We start from the raw sequence: 27,765 nt of genomic DNA on the forward strand, positions 1-27,765 counted from the left end.
TCATTCACAGGATCTCACAAAGGGTGTAGTCTGGAAGAACTGAGGTGAAATACATGAACTTCACCACTAGATGGAGGACTAGTATTGCCATCCAGCTTTTAGACTCCAATTCGGAGCAAGACTTGCTCATCATGCTGTTTTAATTTTAAAATACACACATGAATGTTAAAATAATCATGTCTTCCTTTTTTTGTAGAACCTGTCTGTCTGCCCAGAGGATGAGTCCATTATTATGTCATCCTTCGTGAACACCATGACCTCTCTCAGTGTTAAACAAGGTAGTGAACCTCTCTTATTTAAACATTCATAATGTGCTTAGAAAACATGAAATCAGAATTGAAGTTCCTGGATTTATACGATTATTGGTGTGTTTTATAATCTGTAAAATCTATGTTTCATATTATTTCATGGTAACAGCATGGATTACAATGTTGTTATTTTTGCAAAAATTAAAAAAGGGGGTTACATATTAAAAGTACTTTAGAACTTTATTAATGCAAATTGAATATATAATAAAGGGTGGTGTATTTAATTATTTATTTTTTTCTAATATAACAATGTTTGGATGTCTGTTGCAGTTGAAGATGGGGAAGTGTTCGATTTCAGAGGGATGAGGCTCGACTGGTTTAGACTGCAGGTAAAATGCTGTCTGTCATCTGAGTTGGGTCAGTGCATTGTGTTTGCTTCTTCTGATCCTAATCAGACATAATTAACAGCTCTTATCTCTGCTTCCCTCTTGCTAAATAGCAGATGCCGGTTAACATAAAGCAACTAATACTCTCACAGTTTGAGATGCAACACAACAAAACATTTCATGCTGACAAATGTTTGTTGCAAAAGTTTGCTTATCCTTTGTTTTTCGAATAAAAGCAACATTTTTACATGCTGTATAAAAAATGGCTTAATTTGGAATTACTTAGAAACGAGCCACAATGCATGCTGTTCTTTTGAAGCTCTGATTATTCAAGAAGAGCCCGCGCCTTTCATCCAGGCTCAAATAAATCAGACTGTGTCCCTGTGGAATACGCATGTGGGTGGGTGGGAATGGAACCGGAGATGGAGATTTGAGGATCTGTGAGCGTGTGTGGACCTCAAATGGATCTGGACTGCAGGCTTTGGGATGGTCCAGCTAGCGCTCAAATGTGTTTCCTGTGTGTTGGTCTGCACAGTCCCACAGCAGAGAAGCCATTTGACCTCTTCCTTAAATAGAATGTTCTCGGTTCAAAAGTGAATCTTTATTAAAAGATTTTGAAGCTAGATCTCATTTTCCACAGAACGTTTTTTTTCCTCACAGACACTGCAACATACTGCAATGGAGGATTTTATTTTTATAGCCCTTACATGATCATGGAAAACCTGGAAATATTTGGGAATTTCAAAAGGATGCTTTTCAGGTCTAAAATAATAATAATGGAAATTAATAATATCTTGGCATTTTTATGTGTGTGTTTTTATTTCTATAAATAATTATTTAAAACTAATTTGTGGGAACCTTTTACGTTTAAATAGTCAGCATTTATTTATGGTTCACTTTAGATTCATGTTGCTGCAGTTTAGTATTTTTAACTGTATTACTTTAATATGAAATAATAATAATACTTTAATAGAATTAGATTTTTCATTGTTCAGCGAAACAGATGGTTCAAAATTTTAAAAACATTAAGACTTTTATTTTGCGTGTATGCATAAAATTGATCTGTAGTATTAGAAAAACCATTTATAATGTTAAATCTATTTATTTGAGCTGTTATGTAGTCTATGCATTTCCTGTTTGGATTTGAAGTGCATTACTGATGCAGTTCCTGTCGGTGGAAGTTGCTTTATTTAATCAGTTTTTCTTTGGGAACCTTGTGTCAAGTCAAAGTTATCTGGTTTACCGACATTGTGGTCATGATGTTTAAAAATTCCATGGAACTTTACACAGGCATGTTCAATAAATGATTCCATCACACTTGCCTTATAAGCTAGCCATCTTATATGACTTAATCAGTGTGTTTATTGCACTTTCATTAGAGTTACCACAATTGTTGCTTTTTTGGACAGATTAGTTCCTGTGGTAATGCCACGAATCCCACAAAAATAACTGAATTTGCATTGAAGCCAGAAGATTGCTTCAAAAACAGGCCTTGACCTCCTCACACAGGAGGGTTTCAGTTCGCCTCTTCAGCAGGAAGAAGCTACTATCAGCCGAACAACTGTTTTCTGTGTTTGAGCCTTTTCCCACTCTCCTTCGCTCTTTTCACAGCCAGAGAGTCCTGTCTTTCACATGGCCACAAAAACAAATTGGCCCTTATAACAGCAGAGTTTATTCACTGCAAGGTCTTGAGCTCAGACTGCTCTCGGTTTGCCAGGACAAAGATTTAAACAGTCAGTGTGTGTGAAGCTGATGACAGATGTGTTGGATATATATGTTCAGCTATGTAGGTGAATCGCACAAAAACATTTCCAGGTCGACAAAAAATGTTATTTTAACTTTTTAATAATTTTTTTAAATGTTTTTTTTTTTTCATCAGTTCTTTTTTTTATTGGTGGCTCTTTTTAGATTCTTATTGCTTTAAGTTAGTATATTTTTTAGTTGTTTAACTGCAATACTTTTTTTTTTTTTTTTTTGAATTTCCTTCTGTCTTCTATGGTTTGACAAAACTAATGACACAACTAACTAATACTTAAGAAAGCAATACTTTTATTCAGCAAGTAAATTGATCTATTGTGTCAGTAACGATGTGTATAATGTTAAAAAAGATTTCGGTTTTCATTGCTGTTTCTATTTATCAAACAAATCCAGAAGAAATGTATCGCAGATTCCATGAAAATGTTAAGCAGTACAACATTGATTATGGTAAGAAATGATTTTTGAGCTGCAAATCAGCATATTAGATGTAAAAAAATAATATTATGTAATAATATTTCAGTTTTAACTGCAGCCTTGGAGAGCACAAGAGACTTCAGAAACATTAAACAATCTTACAGACCCCAAACTTTTGAATAGTTGTTTAAGTATAGAAGTATTAAATGTATAGTAGCAAGAAAAAGGGTCATATAGAGGGAAACTGATCATTAAAACTTATGACTGATGAAAAAACAAAACAAAAAAACAATTAGACTTTGAATAAAATGTCTAGAATCATTCACTACTCATCTAGGTTTGATAGCAGAAGTTAGAAGTGCAGCCTTGACTTTGCAGTCGAAGCAGGGATGCCCTTTTCTCCTTTAATTTAGCATGCTTTCTTCTTGTTTAATGGAGCGGTTGTTGAGATAGCACTTGCCAGTGTATAACAACTAACGGTTCACTCAGTTCATGTCTGCTCGTCTGCATTGGGCCTGTGCATTTCCAAAGGTGCGGTCCTATTTATCCCTATGGCCGATTAAACTAGCAGCAGCAGTCTGCAAATGTACATCTAAAAATAAGCCCTGTTTTTCAATACTTTTTCTACTCCGCAGTGAACTTCAGTGCTGTACGATATGTTTATTGTCATTCCCCAGACTCCATAACCACAAGCTTTGTGAGTTAAGCACCTGCTGAATATCACGTGGCTTCGTCCTGGACCTGGCATGCCGCGTTCTTTGAATTGGCCGATCTTTAAATGATGAAAGCCAGCGCAGGGCGTGTGCAGTCCTTATTTTTTTGAGTTTTCTCACACTTCTTATGTTCAGGTTGTCTAAAAGCTAAACGCACTGGCTGGTTGCAAAAAAAAGAGGATTTTTGACTTGAACACAAAAGACAGTCTTCATTTGATCTTGTATGCTAGAGAGGAAATTGTGTTGGTTGGACATTGTCTGGTTTAACAGTATCAAGTTTACAAAAATATTTCCCAGAAAGCCTTCTCAGAAGTTAATGATATGGTAAAACATCAAACTGGACTTTGCCTTGCTCAAGTTTCCAATCTGATTCGATGCTCTTCATTTGCTTGAAGATTTGCTCATGGAAATCAAGCCCACCAAGCTCAGCCTTTGAGAATAGATTGCGAAAATGTTGTCAGAAAATACTGAATGAACTTTGAAGATGAATGCTAACGATGATGTCTTCGTGTTTAGGCTTACACCAGCGTGTCCAAGGCATCTCTGGGACTGGCAGATCACAGGGAGCTGGGGAAGATGATGAACACCATCATCTTTCACACCAAGATGGCTGACTCTCTGGTGGAGATGCTTGTGGAGACTTCTGACCTTTCCATTTTCTGGTATGACCTCACATGAGAGAATAGATCATGTGGTAGAGTTAAACATGGAACAGGCAAAAAGTGACTTAAGAAGTCAGTATAAATTTTAAAACGAACAAAATTTTCATTACGTTAATTCTGCCGATCCTCTGACAGGTTCATTAAATTATGTTAGTTCAATTCAAACTTGAAAAATGTATGACCAATTTATAATAATTTAGTTATTTCTATTCATTTAATTGTCTTTTTTGCATGCAAAGACAATGTAAAATAGTTTTTTATTGTGTGGTACCCAGCCTTTTTAACTAACTACATTTTAATTCAAACTGCAAGCTCATAACTTTTTGCCGTGACGCTGTCAATTCAACAGTGGCACAGGAATCACTGTCTAATGCAGAAGGCATATCTGTTCTCAGAAGGCCATAGCAACTGTCTGTTGTGCCTCTGTTTTTTTAGATATCTCTCTTTCATGCTGGGTGGAAAGCAGACAGGGGCGTCCGTTCAACTGATTAGATATGACTGTACCAGACGTTGAAGTGAACTGGCAGCCCATTTTCTCTTTCTTTCTGTGTCTCTGATAGCTTTTACAGCCGCGCCTTTGAAAAGATGTTCCAGCAGTGTCTCGAACTGCCGTCCCAGTCTCGATACTCCATCTCTTTCCCTCTGCTCTGCACCCACTTTATGAGCTGCACCCATGAGCTCTGTCCTGAAGAGGTGAGTCCCACTGACCTGGAATCAGTCCAGAATTCCCCGAGAGGAGTACAGATGTCAGATTCACTTTAGTAACCTAATCGGAGAACAGTGATCTGTGACTTCTTTTGTAGATATGAGTGCGGAGAGTATTCTGAAGATGATGAAGCTTAAATTTAATCGAATTGTTGATGTCTGAAACTGTGTGTTAAAAAAAAATAACTGCCATTTCTTACCATGTACTGCAGAATCACATATGACATTTTTCAGTTATGTGTGTGTGTGTGTGTGTTTGTTTTTGTTTTCAAATTTTTAATGCAAGTAAAACACAGTAAAAGTGTAATTTAAAAAAATCACCGCTATTTTGCGAATATTCAGTTTATCACCCCAAATAATTGGCCACTTTTAGCCTCAAGTCATCACTTCCATTGGTAATTATAAATAAGCTGAGAGCTAATTTATTTATTTGTCCAGATTATATTTTATATTTGCCACCTCTGGTTTAGTTTTTATGCAGACTCTGTATTTTTTTGGGGGAAAAAACTTTGTTTTGTGTGTTTGTTAATGTTCCCTAGTGAATATGGTCAGTGTTTCTTTTGAGAAGAGCAGTTTGGAAAAGATCTTTTCTCTTCTCCGTCGGGTCTAGCCATGGCTTAGCCGCGACCCATGCGAGGGTTCAGGATGGAGTCGTACTGTGAATCCGGAAGGCTCCACCAATTTACTAGAGCTGGAATGTCCCAACACACAGCATTGAGCACTATGGTCCATGTATCAGGATGTGTACAAAAACCAAATGCTGAAAAGCATGATTTATTAAATCTGTAATTAAACCATGTGCTGGTGCAGCTACCCAGGCTCCCCGGGGGCATATGGCAGCCCCTCCGTGCACACACAAGGAGCACAACAGATTCCTGTCCCCCCCCCCCCAAACCTGTATATGGCCGGCACATTCACCAAGTGTTTATTCCTGCCAAACATCTTACATTTAATTTGGTAAATAAACCCACATTTTCCCTCCTAATTGGCGGACAAACGGCACCAAAACAGACAGAACAATGAGAGTTCTCATGTCATTGCGGGGCCTGAACATTGAGCTGTCTGAGAGCACTTAGAGGAATAAAAGAGATTTATTGAGCCATAGAAAGCTTGGGTTTCCCTTATTTAAACACGAAACTCCCTCTCTCAGCATGTCTCTGAAATGGTCTTCCTCCTATGTCCACTCCACACAGCTTTGGACAGCTGCAAGCTTTATTTATGTTGGAAAAGCACTAAAAGTTTCCAAGAATATTTCCATCCTCGCACTGAAAACTTTTTACAGTGGTTTAGAGAAACAACAAAAGATCACTGCGCTTCAGCAGAGGTTAGCCTCAGCATCATGTCGGATAGATGTGTTATTTCCAACCTGCACCGTCTCAGACTCTTCCCCTTAGATGCCCACGAAGAGCGAGGCAGAATATTCAGGTTTATAAAACCAATGATGAGAGTGTTGAAGCGCTTGTCAAATATGAGTTGAAGCTTTAAATGACACTTTTTTTGTTTGTTGTGACGAAGGACCGGCCTCCTCCATGATGTTTGGGTTTTGTCAAAATGGTGCAGGAGTGAAGGGTTCAGCTCCACACAGGGGCAAAGGTTTTTTTGCAGTGGTATTTTAGAGTGCATGCACTGTTTGCTGTAGGGAGGGAGTTGGGGCGACGAGACCAGCTGGGCCATAACAAAGAGCCTCACTTACACATGGACGGGTCACAAACAGCTCCTCACTGTGAGCCAAATTCACCTAAGCAGTTTATGTTGGAGTTACTTCAGCCTCTGACAGCATGCCCATGGATCACTCAAGGATCATTTTCACATAGTCAACAGTTAATGGCATGCTGACAAATAAGACGTTTCTCCACCCTGGTCCAAATTATTCAAGTCATTTCATTTATTCAAATGAATATGTGAAGTTTGTATTATTTTAAGTCTAAGTTCTAAGTTAATTTCAGATTGATCAGCCCCTAAACACCACTGTTGTTGGTTGTTTCATCCATCCATCGGGTGGCCCTATCCTGTTTAATAGGGTGTTTCTTGGCCAGAATAAGGCTTGTTTAGAGATGGTATTAACAGGTGGCCAGCTGAGACACATTGTTTTTTACAACTGATACTAAAGGTAAAGGATATATTTTTACTGCCTGTCAACTCTAATTATATTTGGGACAAATAGTGGTGCAAAAATGGTACACTTGATACACTGACACCTTCACACCTATATTTAGCACTGCAAAGTGGATCGTAACTTGTACTGAAAATCCAAAGTCTAGCTTTAACATTGGGGTTGTACTAAGGGTAATCTCAACTAATGTCTCCCTGCAGAGGCACCACATCGGAGACCGCAGCCTGTCCCTTTGCAACATGTTCCTAGACGAGATGGCCAAGCAAGCCCGCAACCTCATCACAGACATATGCACAGAGCAGTGCACCCTGAGTGACCAGGTCAGTGGCGCTCACACACACACGCTTTCAGCGCTGCCAAAACACAGAGGGACTTTTGGGAGTTCTGGAATTTTCCATGTCATATCTGGGATTTTAACAAACTTAACTGGGTTTACAAAGAGTTCTGCAAATTCACCAGGAATGTTCCATTCCGTTGCTGTATGATCTCAATGAAATGAAACAGTGATTGATTTCCTGGACACAGTTGACAGCACTGATTCGATGACATACAGACAGCTTTAATGAATAAACTTGCTCTCATCCCCCTCTGATGAGTTTAATCGTCATGTTGTAAGCAAACAGTACAGCAGTTCATAAATCACTTCCCTCTTTGCTCTTTTCTGGACTGTGGAAGTCACATTTACAGGAATTAGTTTTAAGGTGAACATCAAAGCCATTTTTCTTCTGTAATCTGAAATATTTTGAAGTGAATCAAGGTATTAGGTCGGCAAAGACTTCGGCTAGGTCTTTTATTTTAGATTTTATGCTAAATTCTATCACAATTTGATTGGATGGTGAAAAGTGGATGTTACAGGTGATGGGAGGAGAGGTGTTGAAAAAAAAAAACGTTGTTCAATTCATTTGAATTACCATATGCAACCTGTTATATGTATTAAAACGCAAGGGTGCACATATCACAGATTAATTTTAAGGCAAGTTTAGACATTTAAGAACCACTATGACCAGTTAATTGATTCAAACTCATGAGTTTTAGACTCTGTTGAGTGTTTTTGAGTGATTCATTAGGAAGAATCAACTCTTAAGAGTCATTTGTTCTTGAGACTGAAGACCCTGACAATGCTGCATGGTTTTGTGTGTAGTCAGCGAAAATAATGCAACACAAATATAGCTATTTATGAGCTTTATTATTTCCCGACACCCAATCACTTATTACATTGTGTTCATGCTGTAGATTCTGCCTTAACATTTCTTTTGCCATGTTTTTTTTTTTAGTATGTAAATCAGTCGGTTTCGTTATTCTAAGAAAAATGAAAAACTCTAAAAGCTCATATATTTTTTTTATTTATAATAACTTGCACTGATGAATTGTGCAGAATATTACCAGGAACTTGTATTAAGTAGGCTAAATTTAGATATCATGTTGATTTGAAAAATGTCTTTCTCCTGTTGCTCTTCTGCACAGCTACTGCCAAAACATTGTGCCAAAACCATCAGCCAGGCCGTGAACAAGAAGTCGAAAAAGCAGACGGGGAAGAAGGGTGAACCGGAGAGAGAGAAACCTGGTGTTGAGAGCATGAGGAAGAACAGACTCCTGGTCACCAAGTAAGGATGAAACTCACTCTTCTTCTTCATCCTGTTGAGCACTTGTTACAGTCTGGGTCAAATACTGTACTGGTTTCTGTAATTCATGCTTTTCATCAATGAGGGCATGTCGGTGTCAATATTAGATCTTACCAGTTGAGAATCACTGTGTTAAACAAAACCCTGCTGGAGGACTTTACTGTATTATCCTCCCATTTAGCAGACATTCAGTCAGATCCTCCTTATAATATAAAAAGGATTTATCCTAAAGCCTGTCATGGACACACATGAGCAGTAGTAACAGCATAAGAGCGGTCTGGCCCCATGGTGAGCAACACTATTGTGCAGGTTAAGCTCTCCCTGATTGACTGTGTAATCTGAAGGAAATTAGTTTTTAAGGCCTTTTTTTGTTTGTTTTAGTCTGGACAAACTACACACTGCTTTGTCAGAGCTCTGCTTCTCAATCAACTACGTCCCAAACATGATGGTCTGGGAGCACACCTTCACCCCACGCGAGTACCTGACCTCCCACCTGGAGATCCGCTTCACTAAGTAAGTCAAGCGACCATCCAGATACACAATAATCTGAACATAGTCTGTGTGATATGAATTTTTTTTTATTATATATTGTATAACCATGTGGTAATGCAATTTTTGGATAATGTAGTGTGTGTGTACGTGTATGTGTATTTTTATAGTAGGGCTGCACAATTAATCGAATTTGTAATTACAGTTAAAATTACATTATGTAATCTTTCAAAGCAGCAATTAATCGTTCAAAGTCCCCTTATGTTAATCGCCATGCTTAAGGTGCAATTTTTTTTCTATCTACGTTATCTTAAGGGTTTTTCACAATATTTTAATTTTATTTTTAATATAACTTTATAATTCTATTCATATTTTTACTTTTTTAGAATTTAAAGAAGAAACCGATCCGATGTATAGTTGACATTTGATACTACAGAAAAGTACTAAAAGTTTTTCAGCTAGTGTTTTCAGCTTTCAATACAACATGCAGTTGCATCAAACAATAGTATAAACATCATTCAGTGTATAATGTGATAAACATAATAATTGCAATTACAATTTCAAGCCAATAATCCACAATAATGATTTTTGTCATAATCCTTAATCCTTGTTTTATAGTATAAACGTATATTATTGTTGTTAATTTCTATAAAAATATTATAATATTACAAAATTACAAATGTATTATATCAAGAATGTGTGTATTTATATAAAAATATATTCTTGTAATAATAATACCACTTTTAATTTAATTCTATTTAATTCTATATTTCTATTTTACATTTTCTATCAAATGTAAAATATATAATATTACAAAATTAAAAAGAATTATATTAAGTATATATATTATTTAATTAAAGTTATGCATTTATAATAAATATTTCTTATATTATATATCTAGAGAGCTATGTAAAATATAAAATAAATTACATGTACGTACATACGTATATTTAAAATTTACTTCGGTTGTGCAATGCGATATTAACAGTATTAAAAATAGTTGTAGTGAGAAAAGCTATAATGTGGATCAGATTTTTTTTCCTGAATCCTGTGGGTATAAATATCCCAATAGCCTGAACTGAATTTGGCCTCTACCTGCATAAATATATCATTGCTTGTTTTATCTATTACATTACCCACAGTCCTCCCTTCATGATGAGGTCTATCCACACTCGTTCTGCCATAACATCAGTCATTTTGATTTGCCTCATAGGGGAGGGTTACTGTTGCATTCTGTGTGTCAAGGAACATTGTTGTCCAGCTCTCCCTTATTAATTAAGCTGAGAACTCAATGGCTTAAAGAGCCTCTTGGGTTTATTGTTCGATTTGTGTAATTTATTGGACTGGCAGGGGGAGTTTGTTAGCATGAATTTTGACACAGCTCCAGAATAGCACTTGTCCAACTAAATAAACACCAGGCAGAGGAATAACAGGTATTTTCCACTGTTGGATTCAAAACTCTGACGCGGATGCATTAGCTGGCCCCTCTGTCCTGGGCTGTGAACCCCTCATGTGGTCATGCTTCTCAGTAGTGAGAGGCCCTGTTAGCAGATCTCACCACCCAACCATGTGCTGTTATTGCCCATTTCCATCTGACAGGGTCAATAGCTATGATTCAGGCCAAAGCATAAAAAATATTTAGTTGTTATGAACCTGTTTTTAGTGGCCACCATTGCTCAGCACCACATAACCAAATCCAATTTGACCCTGTTTAATTTCTTACCATATATTCCAGGTCTCCATAAGCGTTTATCAAAATGTCAATAACTTGCTCCAATTTCTTTCGATCACCGAATTTTCATGTTTTTTGCTCATACAATATCCTGTTTTGCCCTGAAATATTCTACTAATATAGGTTTATTGTTTACAGGGTTATCATTAACAAACCTAAACAAAAACTAAAACTATAAAGAAAAAAATATAGAAATAAATGTTAAATGAAAATATAATCTAAAATCTGTTTTAATTCAGCTAGTTGCCAAAGAAGCATTTCTCAACTTAATTTACTTTGACTTCATGTACTAAAATAACTCAAAAAAACTTATAACTAAACAATAAAATATAAAACAGAAAATATAAACTGATTCTAATTATTAATGAAAAACTATAATATCTAGTAATATATAGTTTCTTAGTGATTCTGAAATAGCTCTGGTTGTTTATCCTTTATATAATTTAGCTTTCTTACTTGATGGGTTTAAACTTTAAAATGCTTTACTTAAATCCATTAAAATACTTTAAACTTAACCTAAGCAGCACTTCATGTTGAATTGAATGACTTTTAAATGGGAGCTATTTCTAAGTGAAATTGAACATTTGGTAGGAAATGGATTTTATCTATTGTAATTTTTTTCTTGCATTGTTTATTCAGTTAGATTATTATTTTTTTTCTTGCTGCTTTGTTTTGATTACATCAGCAGAAATGTTTCTGAGGTGTAGAAGGCTACATTAAAAAAAAAAAGTATGAGAACAAGCAGTTTGTTCATTTAGCATTACATGCACCATTTAATCATGTGCAAAAAAAACAAGAGTCATAAGTCAGTAGGGGTGGTTCATGTTTGTTATTCAGTGCTTGCTGGCTGTTTCTGTCTCTTAGATCCATAGTCGGGATGACCATGTACAACCAGGCCACACAGGAAATCGCCAAACCATCAGAGCTGCTCACCAGCGTGCGGGCTTACATGACAGTGCTGCAGTCCATCGAGAATTACGTGCAGATTGACATCACTAGAGTGTTCAACAACGTGCTGCTGCAGCAGACCCAGCACCTCGACAGTCATGGAGAACCAACCATCACCAGCCTCTACACCAACTGGTGAGACTCTACATACCCAAAATTACAGAAGGGCCACAGTGTGAGCATGAATGCCTCTATTCCAAAACCAAGTGTTCTGCATTCATACACTGTTGCCTTCTGAGACATCTTAACTGAAAAAGAACCTCTTAGATGAGCCATTTAGAGCACTGTACATAGGAAGCAACAAAAAGCACATGCCTTAACTAAACTCAAATACAGTTTGATGCTCTAAACGGCATAAAAATATACACAAATGTTGAGTAAAATAGTCTATTTTAATTCACTTGAACAGTTATATAATTATAACTTTAAAAGTAAATATTTTAAGTATTTAATGGTTTTGAAGTAGATGAAATAGTGCCCTATAAAATCTGTTTTATTTTTCCACAAATTGCATTTTAATATTTCACAAAATCCCCATAGTTTTTTTTTTTTTTTTAGGTTCATTTTTAAATGGTTTAAGTACATTTTAATAATACAAAACACATCTAAACTAATTTATAAAACCTAAAAAATCTGACAATAATTCTTAAAAAATTAACACTAACAATAAATAGGGCCCGACGAATTACATTTGATTTTTTCAGAAATGTTGTTGTCTGATTTAATTTTTCTGATTTTTGTGTTGTTATGATTTAAATAAAACCATAAAAGGTAGCAATTTAATTTGTTTTATTATTAATAGTATAAAGTAAAATCAAATGAAATTTGTGAAATTCATTTAATTTTTGACAAACAAAGTGCTACATAATGTGTTCAAACAGTTCAAATTAGATCACGGATATGATATTGTGTAATTGTCTTTAAAAAATAATGATTAAATAAAAAGGTGCCTGTGATGTCTTATAATGAACTTTGGCTTGATGTTAACCTGTGTGCAGGTATCTGGAGACTCTACTGCGGCAGGTCAGCAACGGTCACATCGCTTACTTTCCCGCCATGAAGGCCTTCGTCAACTTACCCACGGAGAATGAGCTCACCTTTAATGCAGAGGAGTATTCGGACATATCTGGTGAGGGGAAAAGCACTCTACAAGAATAAAGGATTCTCTTGTTTAGAAACAGTACACAATGTTTTCTACAGCTAGACATTGATTATATCCACAATCAAACTGTAATAGCACGTCTAAACGCTCTTGTCTTGGTCTCTCAGAAATGCGCTCGCTGTCTGAGCTGCTTGGTCCGTACGGGATGAAGTTCCTCAGCGAGAGCCTCATGTGGCACATCTCCTCCCAGGTGGCTGAACTCAAGGTGAGTGATAAGGGTCTCCGAGGAGGAAGGTCTGCAGATCTTTGCCTTCATCTGAGAGCGTTTCTGAAGCACAATTCTCTGTTGGAGACGGCCTGAGGGCAATTAGAGCTTCTTTTTAGTCTCCCTATTAAACAGTGATTCCCACAGTTACTATTTTATTTTATTTTTTTGTCTAGACTCCGAGTTATTGCATAACATTTAGACAAAGACAGCTGAGAACTGTCAGCAATGATGATTTAACCACAACTCTAATTAAACCTGAACCAAATGTTAGTTTGATTACATTGAAGGTAAAGGGTATGAATGGTGTATTGTTTGCACTCCCTGACATAATGATTAAAGAATGCACTGCTTTTTCTTGGGCAGTTCATCTGTATGTATGTTTTCTCTTACCAATATGCATTTCACAACCACCAACCAAAATGTGTGAACACAGGCTTGGCTCATGTCAGTGATGTTCTACCATGCAACCCTTTCTCCTTCAGCTGAAAGTAATTTGGGGGAAAAAGAACCAAGTTTCCTATCTGACCCACAATCAGCTGTGGAGTGAAATGGTTTATTCTGCATTGCTATTCTGCACCATGTTCACCAAAGGACTTTAACGCGGAACATGTTTTTTCTCTTGAGTTCAAATTACGCAAATCATTTGTTCACATGCAAACGCTGTTCCCGTCTCAGGCAGTTTCATGCCTTTAATCGGCTACTGTTCAAGATTGTTCTGCTTAGGTGTTAAAAATTATTTTCTGTGTTCAAAATTAAGTTCAATCAATAGCATTTCTTTCGCATTTGTTGATTCTGATAATCAAATTGTCATAAACGCTGTTGTTAGATTTTAATTAATTTTAAAGGTGCATGTACCTTATGATCTCCTTGTCTGGAAAGATGTACAGACTGCTTCAGACCTATTCAGATAATTCTTCTGCTTATTTATCATACGGTCTTTTGTTGCCCTTGCAGAAACTTGTGGTGGACAATGTGGAAGTTCTGACCCAGATGAGGACCAGCTTTGACAAGCCGGACCATATGGCAGCACTCTTTAAGCGACTCACATGTGCGTATCTGTTGTGGCACTTATAATTATACAAAAATCAAACGTTGGAGTCAGTAAGATTTGTGAAGAAAAAAAAATTAAGACTTTTATTCAGCAAGGACACATAAAAATGATCAAAATACAGTAAATTGACAGTAAAATACATTTATAATATTCGATAAATGCATCCAGGAAAAAATGTACAGTTTCCATAAAAATATTATGCAGCACAACTGTTTGAAATATTGATGATCAATTAGCATATTAGAATGATTTCTGAAGAATCATGTGACACTGAAGACTGGATTAATGATGCTGAAAATTTAACTTTGCCAGCAGAAATAAATTACATTTTAAAATATATTAAAATAGAAAACAGTTATTTTAAATTGTAATAACATTTAATGATATTACTGAATTTGAGCAAATAAATGTGGCATGGGTGAGCAAAAGACACTTCTTTCAAAAACAACGGCAAACATTTGAATAGTAGTGTACAGTGTATTCGTATATTATTATATTAATATGTTTTTTTGTGAAATAATCAGTACCGGACAGATATTCTGATCACAGAGTATATACAATACTAAATGAAGTACTACATCTAATAAATTCCTTTTTTTCTCTCTGATGGTCTCTAATCTTGTTCAGATTAATCTGCCCATGAACAGCATGTAAAAACAAAGCAAACTGTGTCTTCATGTCAAAGTGGTCAAGGAATCATACTCAAAGCTACAAACTCGATTCCAAAAAAGTTGGGACACTGTACAAATTGTGATAAAAACAGAATGCAATAATTTGGAAGTCATTCCATTCCTTTTTTACTCAATTTGTACAGTGTCACAACTTTTTTGGAATCGGGTTTGTATATTAATATTGTTAGACAAGGTGAGAAAATTTTGAATATTTTAAATCTTGTAAATTTCCATTCATCTCCATGTACCCCAGGTTGAGAAGCCCTGTATTAGACAGTATCTGTTTGGAAAGTCATGGTATGAGCTCTACTAACTCCCACCCGCCCCCACTCACTCCAGACTCTGCCCTCAACACAGAGCTATTTGTGCTATTTATTACAGCTTGTCCTCATACAGTCATATTACTGAGCTCAAATAAGAGCAGGAATTTAGAAATCCCGTCTAAAGGAATGTGGCCCATATACACACCACCTGCAGACCTATTTTAGTGGTACTAAAGGAGGAAAATGGCCTATTTTTGGAAGTTATTAATAAGACTTGTGTTCTATTTCTGTAGCAGTTGACAGCGTGCTGAAACGGATGACCATCATCGGCGTGATTTTGTCATTCCGCTCTCTGGCTCAGGAAGCTCTCAGAGATGTGAGTTTGTATCCAGATGTCTTGTCTCGTCTCGTTTCTCTCGTTACTCAGACCACACTCACATGGACATCATTTCAGCTTAACAGATGAATGCTGTATGCCTTATAGCTGACATCTTGCTCAACACAATCCTGTATTAGCTTTTTTTCTTCCATCAAATGCATAAGATGTTATGTAGAATTTCCAAGCCACTCTTTCTCATACAGTAAACATGGGTGATCATTTGCACTGCAAATCTCCAAAAAGCACCAAATAAGTTGTCTATATTACTTTTACGCATCTTCTGTCATGCAGTGCAATGCAAAGTCATGCAATGTCTTGTGAAATGAACAGAGCTTCTGCAGCTCTCAAATCTGCTTTGCATTCTCATATATATTACCATAATATTAGCGTGTTGTTATTAACTAAAACTAACAATATAAAAATACGTATAGTTGAATGTAAGTAAAATCTTATAAATGAAATACAAATATTATCAATAAATAGAAAAACTACGAAAAATGGCTAAAGCACAAAATTATTAAAACCGTAGCTAAAATTAAAACTGAAAATATAAAAATAAAACAATGCAAATTTGTTAAATACTATAATGTGATATAAATACCGTATTTTTTGGCCTATAAGTCGAACCTGAGTATAAGTCGCATCAGTCCAAAAATACGTCATGATGAGGAAAAAAACAAATATAAGTCGCACTGGACTATAAGTCGCATTTATTTAGAACCAAGAGAAAACATTGCCCTCTACAGCCGCGAGAGGGCGCTATATGCTGCTTAGTGTAGGCTACAGGAGCACTGAGAAGCATAGAGCGCCCTCTCGCGGCTGGAGACGGTAATGTTTTCTATTGGTTCATTTCTCTCGGTTCATGTCAAATTAATTTTGATAAATAAGTCGCACCTGACTATAAGTTGCAGGACCAGCCAAACTATGAAAAAAAAGTGTGACTTATAGTCCGGAAAATACGGTAATACTGGTTTTTATTATTATTTTTTTTTCAAATGTGCCACCTAAAGACGCTTGGGTTCGGTTGTTTGAATATGCATAAGTGTGAAAGAGAGCTACAGTAAGATAAGATTCTCAGTTGAAATTTACTCACACGATCATTATACATATACATATTTATGACTTTAGAAGACTTTGAATGTAGCACACACAGGTGGTTCTCAATTCCCCACTGTGAGGACCCACTGCTCTGCACAAGTCTCTCTTATCTGACACACTCCGTTCAGTTCATGTAGTCTCTCCTAACGAGCTGATGATCTGATTCAGGTTAGTTAAATAAGGGAGACATGCAAAATGTGCAGAAGAGGGGGTCCCCAGGACTGGAAATGAGAACCAGTGAATCATTAAAGACCTATTTATGTGGGTTTTTTTTGTGCTTTTCGAAGCTTGGTCCTGTAAATCCCTGACTGTTTTATTTTGAGGAAATATAAACTCTGATTTTTGTGTTTGAAGCAAGTAATATTGGAATGAAGTGAGGTTGAGTAAACCATTCCTCTGTTTGAAGATGTTGTAGGCCAAATGAGCTCTAATCACAGGTTTGTCCTTTTCTCCAGGTGCTGTCCTGCCACATTCCCTTCCTTGTGAGCTCCGTGGAAGACTTTAAAGACCACATTCCTCGTGAAACTGATATGAAGGTAGGTGACATTCACACTTGCTGTCAGCAGTAACGACGGGCCGCCGGACCTAAAGTTCTCCCTTTTCTCAGGTTGCCATGAACGTGTACGAGCTGTCTTCTGCTGCAGGCCTGCCCTGTGAGATCGACCCTGCTCTGGTAGTGGCTCTGTCTTCCCAGAAGTCTGGTAGGTTATTTCAGACCATTAAAATGGTATTGCACATCAGGCCATTTCAAACCCAGATGTACATTTTTGGCATCAAAATATGAACTGGCTCAGTTTTTTCCTTTTCAGAGGAAAATAAAATGCTGTAACTGGAAGTGCTTTGGTTTTGGCCTCTTAAGAAAGTGCAGATTATGCCGATATGCATCAGGTGGTGTTGCTCTAGATATGTTAGAACGCAGAGTGTCCCCTTTTTGGAATTCACCTTTTATCAGCATTTGCTACAAAAGAGGTAGTTAACGGAGTTTGACGTCGGTGTGCACGTATTTGAAAGAAAATCTGAACAGGAATTCGTTTTCCAGAGTGCACTTTGGTGCTCAAATCTAAAGACCATTTCATGCTAAATGATTTACCAGAAATCCCTGTATTAAGAGCTTGGACGCAAGCTAGCTGGCTGTAAAAAAGGTTTGGTTTGCGTTGAAAGGTCAAGTGGTATCACATGGTTTATATCGGGTCAAATACTGCAGCGTTAGGATGCTCACTTGCACTGTGATTATGGTGTAACCTCACACTATAATACACACTCAGAAACATGCATTACATCCACACCCATGTTCACTTTAATCACAGTATCAGTTTACAATGTCTTATTATTTCTGTGGTGAATGATTTCACAAGAAAGTTTCAAACCTCACATGGCCAGGCCTATTTTAACCACAACCTCCAGAGTTAAAAAGAATACAAATATCTGTGCATAGCAGATCTGCACTTTAGTGTCTCATGAGTGTCGTTTTCGGTGTTGAGGAGTAGCTAACTAAAAGCGACACTACTAACTTTTTTAGCAGTGTAATAAGAACTTGGTTATCGTCGCAATAGCATTGTTTTGCCAGTAACTACAACTTTTTGTAACCGTGTAATCTGACAAAATAATGCTACTTGATTTATTAATGCGGCAAGCTTTTTTAATCTCTGTATTACAATGCCGTTTTACAGACGGAGGCATGAATCAAACTTAATTTTAATGAATCGGTTCATTCAGACTTGTTGTTCCAGTAAACTGGTTCAAAAAAAAGTCTATGCAAGGCATTTTACATCATCATTTAATGGAAATATTTGGTTAAATGCTGCTGTTTATCACAATATTTTTTATATAAGTATAGTATAAAGTATGATCGGTAATATAAAGTATTTTATAATATAAAGTAATATAAAGTGTTTTATTTTATGTAATTTATAAGTATGGTGTTTTATTCCTAATACATAAACTATTGTTATTTTTTAAAACAATGTTATAAATGTATTCGTTTAGACTACTATTGAAATGTGTGCTTTTTATTTTGAAAAATAAAGAATTTATACTTTTATTCAGGAAGGATGCATTAAATTGCTCAATAAAAAAACTTTTTTGTTATTGAAAAATATCTATTTCTAACTAACGCTGGTCTTTTGAATATTTTATTCATCAAAGAATCCTGAAAGTTTACACACACAAGTTTTCAGCATGCTGAAAATTCAGCAAAGCCATTACAAGAAAACATTTGAATATATATTAAAATCCAAACCTGATAGAAAACAGACATTTTTTTAATTGCACCTTACTGTAAAGAGTTACCACTACTTGAAATAATGTGCATCTTTGTGGTTTGCGAAGCTTCACATTTCATAGTAGCTTCCCTCGCACAGCTGTTTGCAGATGCATTTGTCCAGCATTGCTTATCAGACCCTCATCTGGCATTAGAGCCCGTTCGAGGAATCAGCTTCCTGAGAAGAGCCTTGTGCACCTAAACATATCTTATTCCACATAGCAGCTCTCCAGAGCTCCGGTGAACAGATTTCATTTTCTCAGAGCAGCTCAGACCCTCCAGGGCCTCTTGGCCAGAGCCGATGTTTTTGTTGTATTCCCCTGATGGTTAAATCCAAACGTCTTCTGTTTACTATCAAAATAGCCAGTCAACTCAAACTAGACTTAATTGAATCACACCAAATGCTGTTGCGCTAATAACATAAATAAGAGTTAATTTTTGGGCATTAGTGCCGTTTTTCTTGGTTTTTTGCACAGATTTTGGGACACTGTCCAGAGAGAGAAATGCAGTTTCCCTGCCATCTCACAATACTCAATTCTCTGTTTGTAACAGAAAATATTAGCCCAGAGGAGGAGTACAAGATCGCCTGCCTGTTGATGGTCTTCGTGGCTGTTTCCATGCCGACCCTGGCCAGCAATGTGATGTCACAGTACAGTCCCGCAATAGAAGGTACCAATTTTTACATTTCAGTCTCGCGCTGAACCGCTGCGAATGAAATCAGGTTACATCTGTGCTGTTTGAACTGTGGTCCGCTGGAATGACGTGTTTTAATGTGCATGGCATTTATCGTGTGTGTGTTATCTTTCTCTAAATCTTTTAAGGTCACTGCAACAACATTCACTGTCTGGCTAAAGCGATAAACCAGATTGCCGCTGCTCTGTTCACTATCCACAAGGGCAGCATAGAGGATCGCCTCAAAGAGTTCCTCGCGGTAAGTAACAGTAATGGTAGTAGTTGTTCTAATTCCAGGCTTAAAGCTTTTTCATTTCCAAAACTTTTACTACACAACATGCCATTTACATTAACATGTCAACATAAACACTCAATTTGTGCATCTCTCTCTCTGGTTCTTTGCAGCTTAATAAACCCCTGTAATTCTGTCCCATAGCTCGCCTCCTCCAGCCTGCTGAAGATTGGACAAGAGACGGATAAAACCACTACACGCAACAGGGAGTCTGTTTACCTGCTCCTGGACATGGTGAGTGAATCCACACCTTCATTACAAGACAAAAAAAAAAAAGATTATATGTTATGAGGTTTTAAGTACTAAAACGTTTTAAGTATTTTTCGTACTATAAGTAGCACCTGAGTATAAGTCGCATCAGTCCAAAAATACGTCATGATGAGGAAAAAATCATATATAAGTTGCACTGGACTATAAGTCGCATTTATTTAGAACCAAGAGAAAACATTACCATCTACTCTGGCGGCTGTAGACTATTTTTTAATAAATGCAGCCTTGGTGAGCATAATAAATATAGTCTGGCCTGCGAGGAGCTGCCCGTCTACGACCGAGGAGTCTGCATCTCACCTGAGGCGATAGTCAATACACAAACACACACACACACACACACACACACACACACACACACACACACACATATATATATATATATATATACACACAGACACACATATATGTGTATATATGTATATGTATATGTATGTGTGTGTGTGTGTGTGTGTGTGTGTGTAAACACAAGGTTGCAAACGCAAGGTTGGGGGTTTGATTCATATACACACTTAGAAATTATTTAGAAAAATGCTTAGCAATGACTGAAGTCAATAACGTCACAGAGTTTCATGTCATGAGTAGTTAATTTCCTCAGAATAGATATTAATTAGTCCTGTCTTTTTTTATATATATATACTTTGTTGCTTTAAACCAAATGCTGTGAGAATTTGATTGAACCAAACAATCCCGTTCTGAGATCAATGTTTAGAACTGAAGAATGTTTTGAAATCCCTGTGGAGAAAATCAATGGGGAAAACACTTAAAAGAACCAAACCAACTGCTTTGGTTGCACACGATTTCTCCATACTTCCATCGTTTTGTTCTGATGACTGGGAAAATGTGCTAAGGACTGTTTCTGTTGTTTGTGTCTGAGAGTCACGCAGCTCTTTTAATCTGTAAGGCTTGAGGGGGATTTGTCCATGGGATTTTTCATTCTTTGAAGCGCAATCTACAGGATGCATTGAATTAGAGTGTAAAGGGAAGTGAGAAGGGGTTTTTATCAGGATGTGCCCACGTGTGTCAGTTGCAGCAGAACATCCCAATCCCATCACCCTGACATCTGTTCTGAACGTGATTGTTTTTGGCTAGATCGTTCAAGAATCACCATTCCTCACCATGGACCTCTTGGAGTCCTGCTTCCCATACGTCCTGCTCCGGAACGCCTACCACGCCGTCTACAAGCAGTCTGTGTCTTCTTCAGCATAAGAGTTGCCGTGTGTAGAGCACTCGAGCGGCGGATACTTCAGCCCTCATTCCATATTTCTCTGTAGGATTCTCCAATCTTATAGTCTTACCAGTTCAAGACTTTTAATGGGATCAAAACTTTTATGACACTGAATAAAGAAAAGAATATTTGTTTATTGACCACTTACAGTAATCAAGTTTGATCCCAGGGACTAGTGACACTAAGCATCATTTTGACCTCTTTTGTTTTTTATGGTTTGTGTTTTAATTTGCAATGGTTAAACATGGAAACAAACACATTAAATACTTAATTGTGTGTGTTGGGACATGGGGGGAGGGCAAGGGTGAATTATTAAAAACTCTAAATCATGCTAAATGCTTGTTACGATAACAGATGCCTCTATGAAACCGTGATTCTTTTTTGATGTTGTTCTAGTGTGGGTTACTGCGTGCTTCTCTCTCTCTCTCTCTCTCTCTCTCTCTCCCTCCCTCCCTCCCTGTGAATTTGCATTTATTTTCATTACATTTTGTGTTTCTTTGACATACTTGCCAAATTAATGGATATAACAGTATCTCATCTGGATTGAAACGGCAGAATTGTGCATAACTACATGTTCTAAAAGCAACCTAGTGTTGTCTGTACAAAGCATAGTATAATTTTTTAACTAACTTTCATGATGCCTTGTGGCATTGACACTCCATTGTACCGGTCTGTAAGCTATAATAAACATTCTTACATATTTATTGAATGTTTATTAGTTGTTTTCCCCCTCCTCTCCCTTAACCGGTTTTATATGTTTTGGATTTTTTGGAAATGACAATGTATCTTCCATAACATGAATAAACATCAGGTCAAATGCAGTTTGACTGGTCCACATTAATGCTGTTTAAGTGATTTAAAGTAGTTCTGATAGTCACGAAAAACATGGAATCAACAGTAAATTGTTCTTTTTTTTTTTTTTTTTTTAAAGAATTCGGTTAAACCAATTCACATATTTGTCTAAATGGTTTATTAATATATCCTTCTCCCAATTTTATTATTATTATTGATTAAATGTCCTTATCCAGAGGTCAAAAAGTGGGAACCCTGTGTGATTTTGACATTTCATTATGCAGGAATATGAAAAATGGCTTCTATATACAGCATTTTTATTATTCTGTTTGTAGTCCAAGCTGACTGGAGCATTGTTATTTCTTTGATAGGAGGCTGCTCATCTAAATCTTCACACATAAATTGAGCCAAAATGCAGCTTTTTCGATTTAAGAGTAAATTAAGTGATGTAGTAAACATTTCTCGTGGAGACTTTAACATTTTATTGTACAATATAAATTACCTTACAGTCATTTCTCAAATATTCCGCTAAGCATAAGATGCTAAACTGTTCTACATAAAGACTACAAACGGATGTCTGCTTCGTCACGAACACAACTTCACATCCTTATGGTAGTTGTAGTTTAGTAACTTGCTAGCATCCCGCGTTTGTTTTTTATTTTTCTTCCAGAAATCACGTCTGAGGTATGACACTGTGCTTTAATGTAAAACGTGGAATGCATGTTAACCATAAACCTTATTTTACTCGTAAATAAATAAAATATAAAAACACATTCCCAGGCAAATTAACCCTGCCTTGATTTCACAATTAGAGTTGTAATGTTTTAGTGAAAATTGTAGGCGATCCTAATTTCTCCATATTTTAATTCAAACATTATGGCTTAACCTACACAATGTGCAAAAACATCAACTCTGAATACAAAAACATGCAGTTCATTAATTTTGTAAATCCGCTAAAACATAGTGTGACCCTTCTCCTTTCAATATATTATTGTTCTGTACCTGTTTGTAGCGTCCTAATCAACACAGACAGATGCTGATTCGAGGTCTGCCTTTAAATTAGCACCTCCTTATGTCCACAACTCTATGTACTATTTGACTTATTCAAGCAGCACTTTTTGTGTTGGTTAAAGTCGTTTACGGCAGCAATAAGTCAACAGTCTCGTGTTTGAAGGCGCAACAGGAGACTGAAGTGATGGAGGAGGAGGTGGGCTGCTCTTATTCCTCCTCCTCCAGCTGCTTCCAGTCGCTTTCTGTCAGCAGGAGCTGGAGGAGAGACCAGTTCACCAGCGCGCTCCTGAAGAGAGGGACCCCACGACCGTTTCCCAGGAGTGAAATTATTTCCGCATTATCATTTCAGCGAGACTATATAAAAAAACAAAAAACATGAGCTTTCGCTCTCGGTTCATCTGATACAATACTTCAGTATGGTGAAGTTAGTTTGAGGAACGTTGTTTTGGGGAGCTTTTACGCGCAAGAGGCTCCAGCTCTCCAGAAGATCTTCGCATGCTTTTGGTGAATTATAAATAGCTTCATCTCTCAACTGTGTGTTTTTTTCTTCACCAATAATATGTTTCCCTACGAGATGTTCATCTGCGTCCTGGCCGTCGCCTGTCTCCTGGAGATCCCCCGAGGCACCGCGGGCGCGTCCTGCGAGCCCATCCGCATCCCCATGTGCAGGTCCATGCCGTGGAACATGACCAAGATGCCCAACCACCTCCATCACAGCACGCAGGCCAACGCCGTGCTCGCCATCGAGCAGTTCGAGGGGCTCCTGGGCACCCAGTGCAGCCCGGACCTGCTGTTCTTCCTCTGCGCCATGTACGCGCCCATATGCACCATCGACTTCCAGCACGACCCCATCAAGCCCTGCAAGTCCGTGTGCGAGCGGGCCAAGCGCGGCTGCGAGCCGGTCATGAAGAAGTACAATCATACCTGGCCGGAGAGTCTGGCCTGCGAGGAGCTGCCCGTCTACGACCGAGGAGTCTGCATCTCACCTGAGGCGATAGTCAAGGCGGAGGGGCCAGGTTATTCATGCATTTATTATTTTGTCAGTTATTTATTTTTTAAAAATGCATACGGAGAATTCAGGTCAATTATGATAGTCATATAAGTGTCAAAAAGTGACCCAAGATATGAAAATTTACCCTATATAAAATTTCTTATGTAATATATAGATACAGATTTTATTGTATGCATATAGTGTGTAATATGTTTATATGTAAAGCGTGCGATAATTTTCAATATTATCATTGTCATCATTATTATTATAAGACGTTAATTTAGATAGATAATTGGACTTGTTAATCTCAGTATGAAAAAGTGGGACATTTTGATTATGTTCTTACACTGTAGTGATTAATTATGACATTATATTTTATTATATTATAATGAATGTTGTCTTATTGGGGCACTTTTGACAGTCATCTCCGTTTCCAAAGGTGCTAATTTATAATCTTGTTAAAACAATTTTGTTAAAGTAATCCTTAAATTCCTCTTCCCTAAAGATAATCCTTACTATCAAGACCCTTCGAAATGTAACCCTGGTGAGATCATTTTTTGATAACTCTGAATTATTGTTTAACATGGCGAAATTCAAAGAGGGTGTTTCTGGAATGCATAGATAAAATGCAGTTTGAAAATTAAACTCTCTGGTTCTGGATCTTGTGCAGAAGGAAATCCAGACTTCCCAATGGATTCACATAATGCTAACTGCAAAAAAGCGAATGGTATGCTATTTGAGTATCAATACTTTTTATAATTTTATATGTATATTTATAAGGATTTTTAGTTTTGTTTTTGTGCATAATTCTTAAATATGAATGTGCAGATACGTTATAAATGCATGGTATAGCAAAGTGCTTTAATGTTTTAGATAAACAAAAAATATTACTTTAAACATAACATTACTGATTTACTACAGTTGTACCTAAAATTTCTGAACATAAAATCTTTTACTTTTTATTTTAGATCGGTGCAAATGCAAGTCTGTGAGACTTGCTAAAAAGACATATTCAAAGAACAATTACAATTATGGTAAGGCCTGAAGGTTATTTTACAGTTTACCTTGTGTAAAGTTCTTGATGGTCTTGCTTTGTATTTCTTACGTATTCTCTTTTCTTAAGACTCCTTTTTGTGATTCTTAAAACACAACACGCTTTCATTGTTCCTCTTTTCAGTCATCAGGGCAAGAGTGAAAGAGATCAAGACTAGAAATCATGACCTGAGTGCCATTGTGGAAGTCAAAGACGTCTTGAAGTCCTCTCTGGTCCACATCCCTCGAGACACCGTCACTCTTTATTATAATTCTGGGTGTCTGTGTCCACCGCTGACAGCCAATGAGGAATATATCATCATGGGTTATGAAAACGAGGAAAGGTCCAGGTAGCGCCTGATTTATGTGATGAGGATATTCATAGATTATATTCCTGTGCTCATAAATAATTTCTCTCACAGACTGCTGCTCATTGAAGGGTCCATTGCACAGAAGTGGAAAGATAAATTGGCACGGAAAGTGAAGGTATGAAAATAGCAGTCCCTACATTACAGTGGCCCCAGAAAGTATTTAGATACTTTGGTCTCAAAATATCGAAATGTTACTTAAAATACCTAAATGTCATTGCATTAGATGTAAAATATCAACTCAAGCAGGAGCAGCAAGCAAATGATGCTTGATGATGCTTTTAGGAGTCAGTTTTGCTCAGTGACATTTAATCAATGGGATTTTTCATGGAAGTATGAATTCATTTCTCCTGAATTTCACACAGGTGTCATATAACAGAGTAACCACTAGTGTAAAGAATCATGTTAAGAATCGGAGTTAGATATATACACATATAGATAGACAGAAATAATATCTAGCAAGAAAATGTTTTTCTTCTGCAAACTTGCAATTGAATAAAGTATCATTAATTTCTGTGTTTCGTGGCTTTGACCTGCTGACATAAAATCGAAGACTGTAGAGCCTTTGAATGAGAATATGGAAAGAGGCCCCTGTTGCAGAGGGCAATGGGAAGTGACTAATGTTTTTGTGTGTGTGTGTGTGTGTGTGTCAGCAATGGAACCGGCTTTTGCCTTCGGAGAGAGGATTAAACTCAGACAAGAGCAACCCGAGACGGAGCCGCCACTAACTGTCCTTCGAAAAACCACGAGGACAAGCCCAAGGGAGAGAAGAGGTTCAGAAAACTGAAAAATTGCACTATTGTCCTTTTTTTGTTTTTAGTTTTTCATTTTTGGCTGAGACTTGTTTTTTTAGTCGTTGCTTTGTTTTGTCGTCGTTATATTCTCGTGAACAAAATGTTGCCTTTGCACAAACAAAATGTTGGTTTGACGTTGCTGTGTATACTTGTCGGGAAAGGGTGGTGAGTGTCGGGCAGCGTTTGTCCATCAAAGTGAGAAGGAATGAACGGGAGGGAGGAGTATTTTTCTAGCGGCGTTGAGGTGGAGAGCCACGGAGATGCCAGTGTGCTTTGACATGACGCAGCGCTCCATTGAGCTCTCTGTGTACAAAGTCAACAAAAGCGCTCTCATCACAGACTGAATTTTCCCCTCGGGAGGTTTAATCGTTCTTCTGAAGAACAATGAACAGTGTGGAGGGAGAGAGAGAGAAAATCCTTTGGCAGAAGCACAGGGATGTCGAGATGATCCAAGACGAGGAGTGTAACATTTTTGTGGATGACGAAAACAAGCTGTTGGGCTTTCTGAATGGTGTTCATTTACAAAAGAAAAAAAGCTTTTTACATGATAATTCCTGTAGTTCTGTTCTCTTGTAGATATGCTTGATCTTAAATGTCATTCCTAGGAAGAAATTGCATTTGTAAGTGTCATGCAATTGAACTGGCTATTATTGTACAATCTGTACATAAAGCTTCAGAATCCACCGTGAGCCCATTATCAGTCTGTAACTCAGATTACATCTAGCTGATGACACATCCATGTTTGTATGTTAATGACATCAATTTCTCAAATAGACATTTTGTCTTCCAAGACAAACAAGAATATTTCTTCACTGTACTTTCTGTTCAAGTAAAGCTGTTTAATCTTATTCGACTCGGTGTGACATGTATTTCTTTTTATTTACACAGAAGAGACATACTGAAAAGCAAGATACATTTACCTGAGAAGCAAAATGACTGAAGATATTAAATAAATAGTTCAAACTAAACTTAAAATTAGCTTAAAATTGCAATGGATACTTTGGAGTGAATGGGTGCCGTCAGAATGAGAGTCCAAACAGCTGATAAAAACATAATAATCAAAGCCCAAAAAAACTCCAGTCTATTAATGAATATATTGTGAAGAAAAAAGCTGTGTTTGTAATAAACTAATCCATCATTAAGACATTTTTAACTTCAAACTGTTGCTTCCGGCTAAAATATGAATCCTCTATCCATAATATTGCTTTCTCCAGTGAAAAAGTCTCATCTGAAACAGGAGAGAAATATGCACAAGTAAAGCTGTGTTTGTAAGCACAGCTTGACCTGTGCATATTTCTCTCCTGTTTGTAAGCAAAACAGTTCTTAAAAAATATGTTGGTGGATTTTGATGTTGTGTAGACAGTTTACAGTTAAAACGCCTTGATGAATTTCTTACAAACATTTAGCTTTTCGCTTCATGACATATTGATCCATGG

The 27,765-nt window shown here is 37.0% G+C and overlaps 2 protein-coding genes across 6 annotated transcripts in view; both read left to right on the top strand.

The window, feature by feature from the left end:
- Positions 1-22,182, top strand: part of LOC113052875 (nck-associated protein 1-like) — a 51,487-nt gene extending 29,305 nt beyond the window's left edge. For 3 of the 5 annotated variants that reach the window (XM_026217316.1, XM_026217318.1, XM_026217314.1), the window contains 18 exons: positions 197-278; positions 579-637; positions 4,036-4,181; positions 4,742-4,874; positions 7,200-7,319; positions 8,464-8,603; positions 9,003-9,134; positions 11,707-11,925; positions 12,789-12,919; positions 13,060-13,157; positions 14,115-14,208; positions 15,439-15,521; positions 17,078-17,158; positions 17,230-17,323; positions 19,435-19,551; positions 19,704-19,813; positions 19,991-20,080; positions 21,206-22,182. In XM_026217316.1, coding sequence (XP_026073101.1) covers positions 197-278; positions 579-637; positions 4,036-4,181; positions 4,742-4,874; positions 7,200-7,319; positions 8,464-8,603; positions 9,003-9,134; positions 11,707-11,925; positions 12,789-12,919; positions 13,060-13,157; positions 14,115-14,208; positions 15,439-15,521; positions 17,078-17,158; positions 17,230-17,323; positions 19,435-19,551; positions 19,704-19,813; positions 19,991-20,080; positions 21,206-21,322 — 2,046 coding nt within the window. In that variant the 3' untranslated portion in view covers positions 21,323-22,182. The remainder of the gene's footprint in view (positions 1-196; positions 279-578; positions 638-4,035; positions 4,182-4,741; positions 4,875-7,199; positions 7,320-8,463; positions 8,604-9,002; positions 9,135-11,706; positions 11,926-12,788; positions 12,920-13,059; positions 13,158-14,114; positions 14,209-15,438; positions 15,522-17,077; positions 17,159-17,229; positions 17,324-19,434; positions 19,552-19,703; positions 19,814-19,990; positions 20,081-21,205) is intronic. The other 2 variants (XM_026217315.1, XM_026217317.1) reach the window with 2 other exon arrangements.
- Positions 22,183-22,919: 737 nt separating this feature from the next.
- LOC113052876 (secreted frizzled-related protein 3-like) lies at positions 22,920-27,182 on the top strand. The gene is made up of 7 exons (XM_026217319.1): positions 22,920-24,160; positions 24,641-24,679; positions 24,806-24,862; positions 25,104-25,169; positions 25,313-25,517; positions 25,590-25,653; positions 26,189-27,182. The coding sequence occupies exons 1-7, from the start codon at positions 23,704-23,706 to the stop codon at positions 26,261-26,263; spliced, it is 963 nt and encodes a 320-aa protein (XP_026073104.1). The 5' UTR covers positions 22,920-23,703; the 3' UTR covers positions 26,264-27,182.
- The last annotated feature ends 583 nt before the right edge of the window (positions 27,183-27,765 follow it).

Source organism: Carassius auratus, chromosome 34 (assembly GCF_003368295.1).
Source record: "Carassius auratus strain Wakin chromosome 34, ASM336829v1, whole genome shotgun sequence".
Taxonomy (NCBI): Eukaryota; Metazoa; Chordata; class Actinopteri; order Cypriniformes; family Cyprinidae; genus Carassius; species Carassius auratus.

Excerpts from the sequence above, each read along its gene's own strand:
- LOC113052876 (XM_026217319.1), top strand. The coding sequence starts at position 23,704 with ATGTTTCCCTACGAGATGTTCATCTGCGTCCTGGCCGTCGCCTGTCTC. Across the intron at positions 25,170-25,312 it reads AAAGAACAATTACAATTATG|TCATCAGGGCAAGAGTGAAA; the intron begins GTAAGGCCTGAA and ends TCCTCTTTTCAG. Across the intron at positions 25,518-25,589 it reads GAAAACGAGGAAAGGTCCAG|ACTGCTGCTCATTGAAGGGT; the intron begins GTAGCGCCTGAT and ends TTTCTCTCACAG.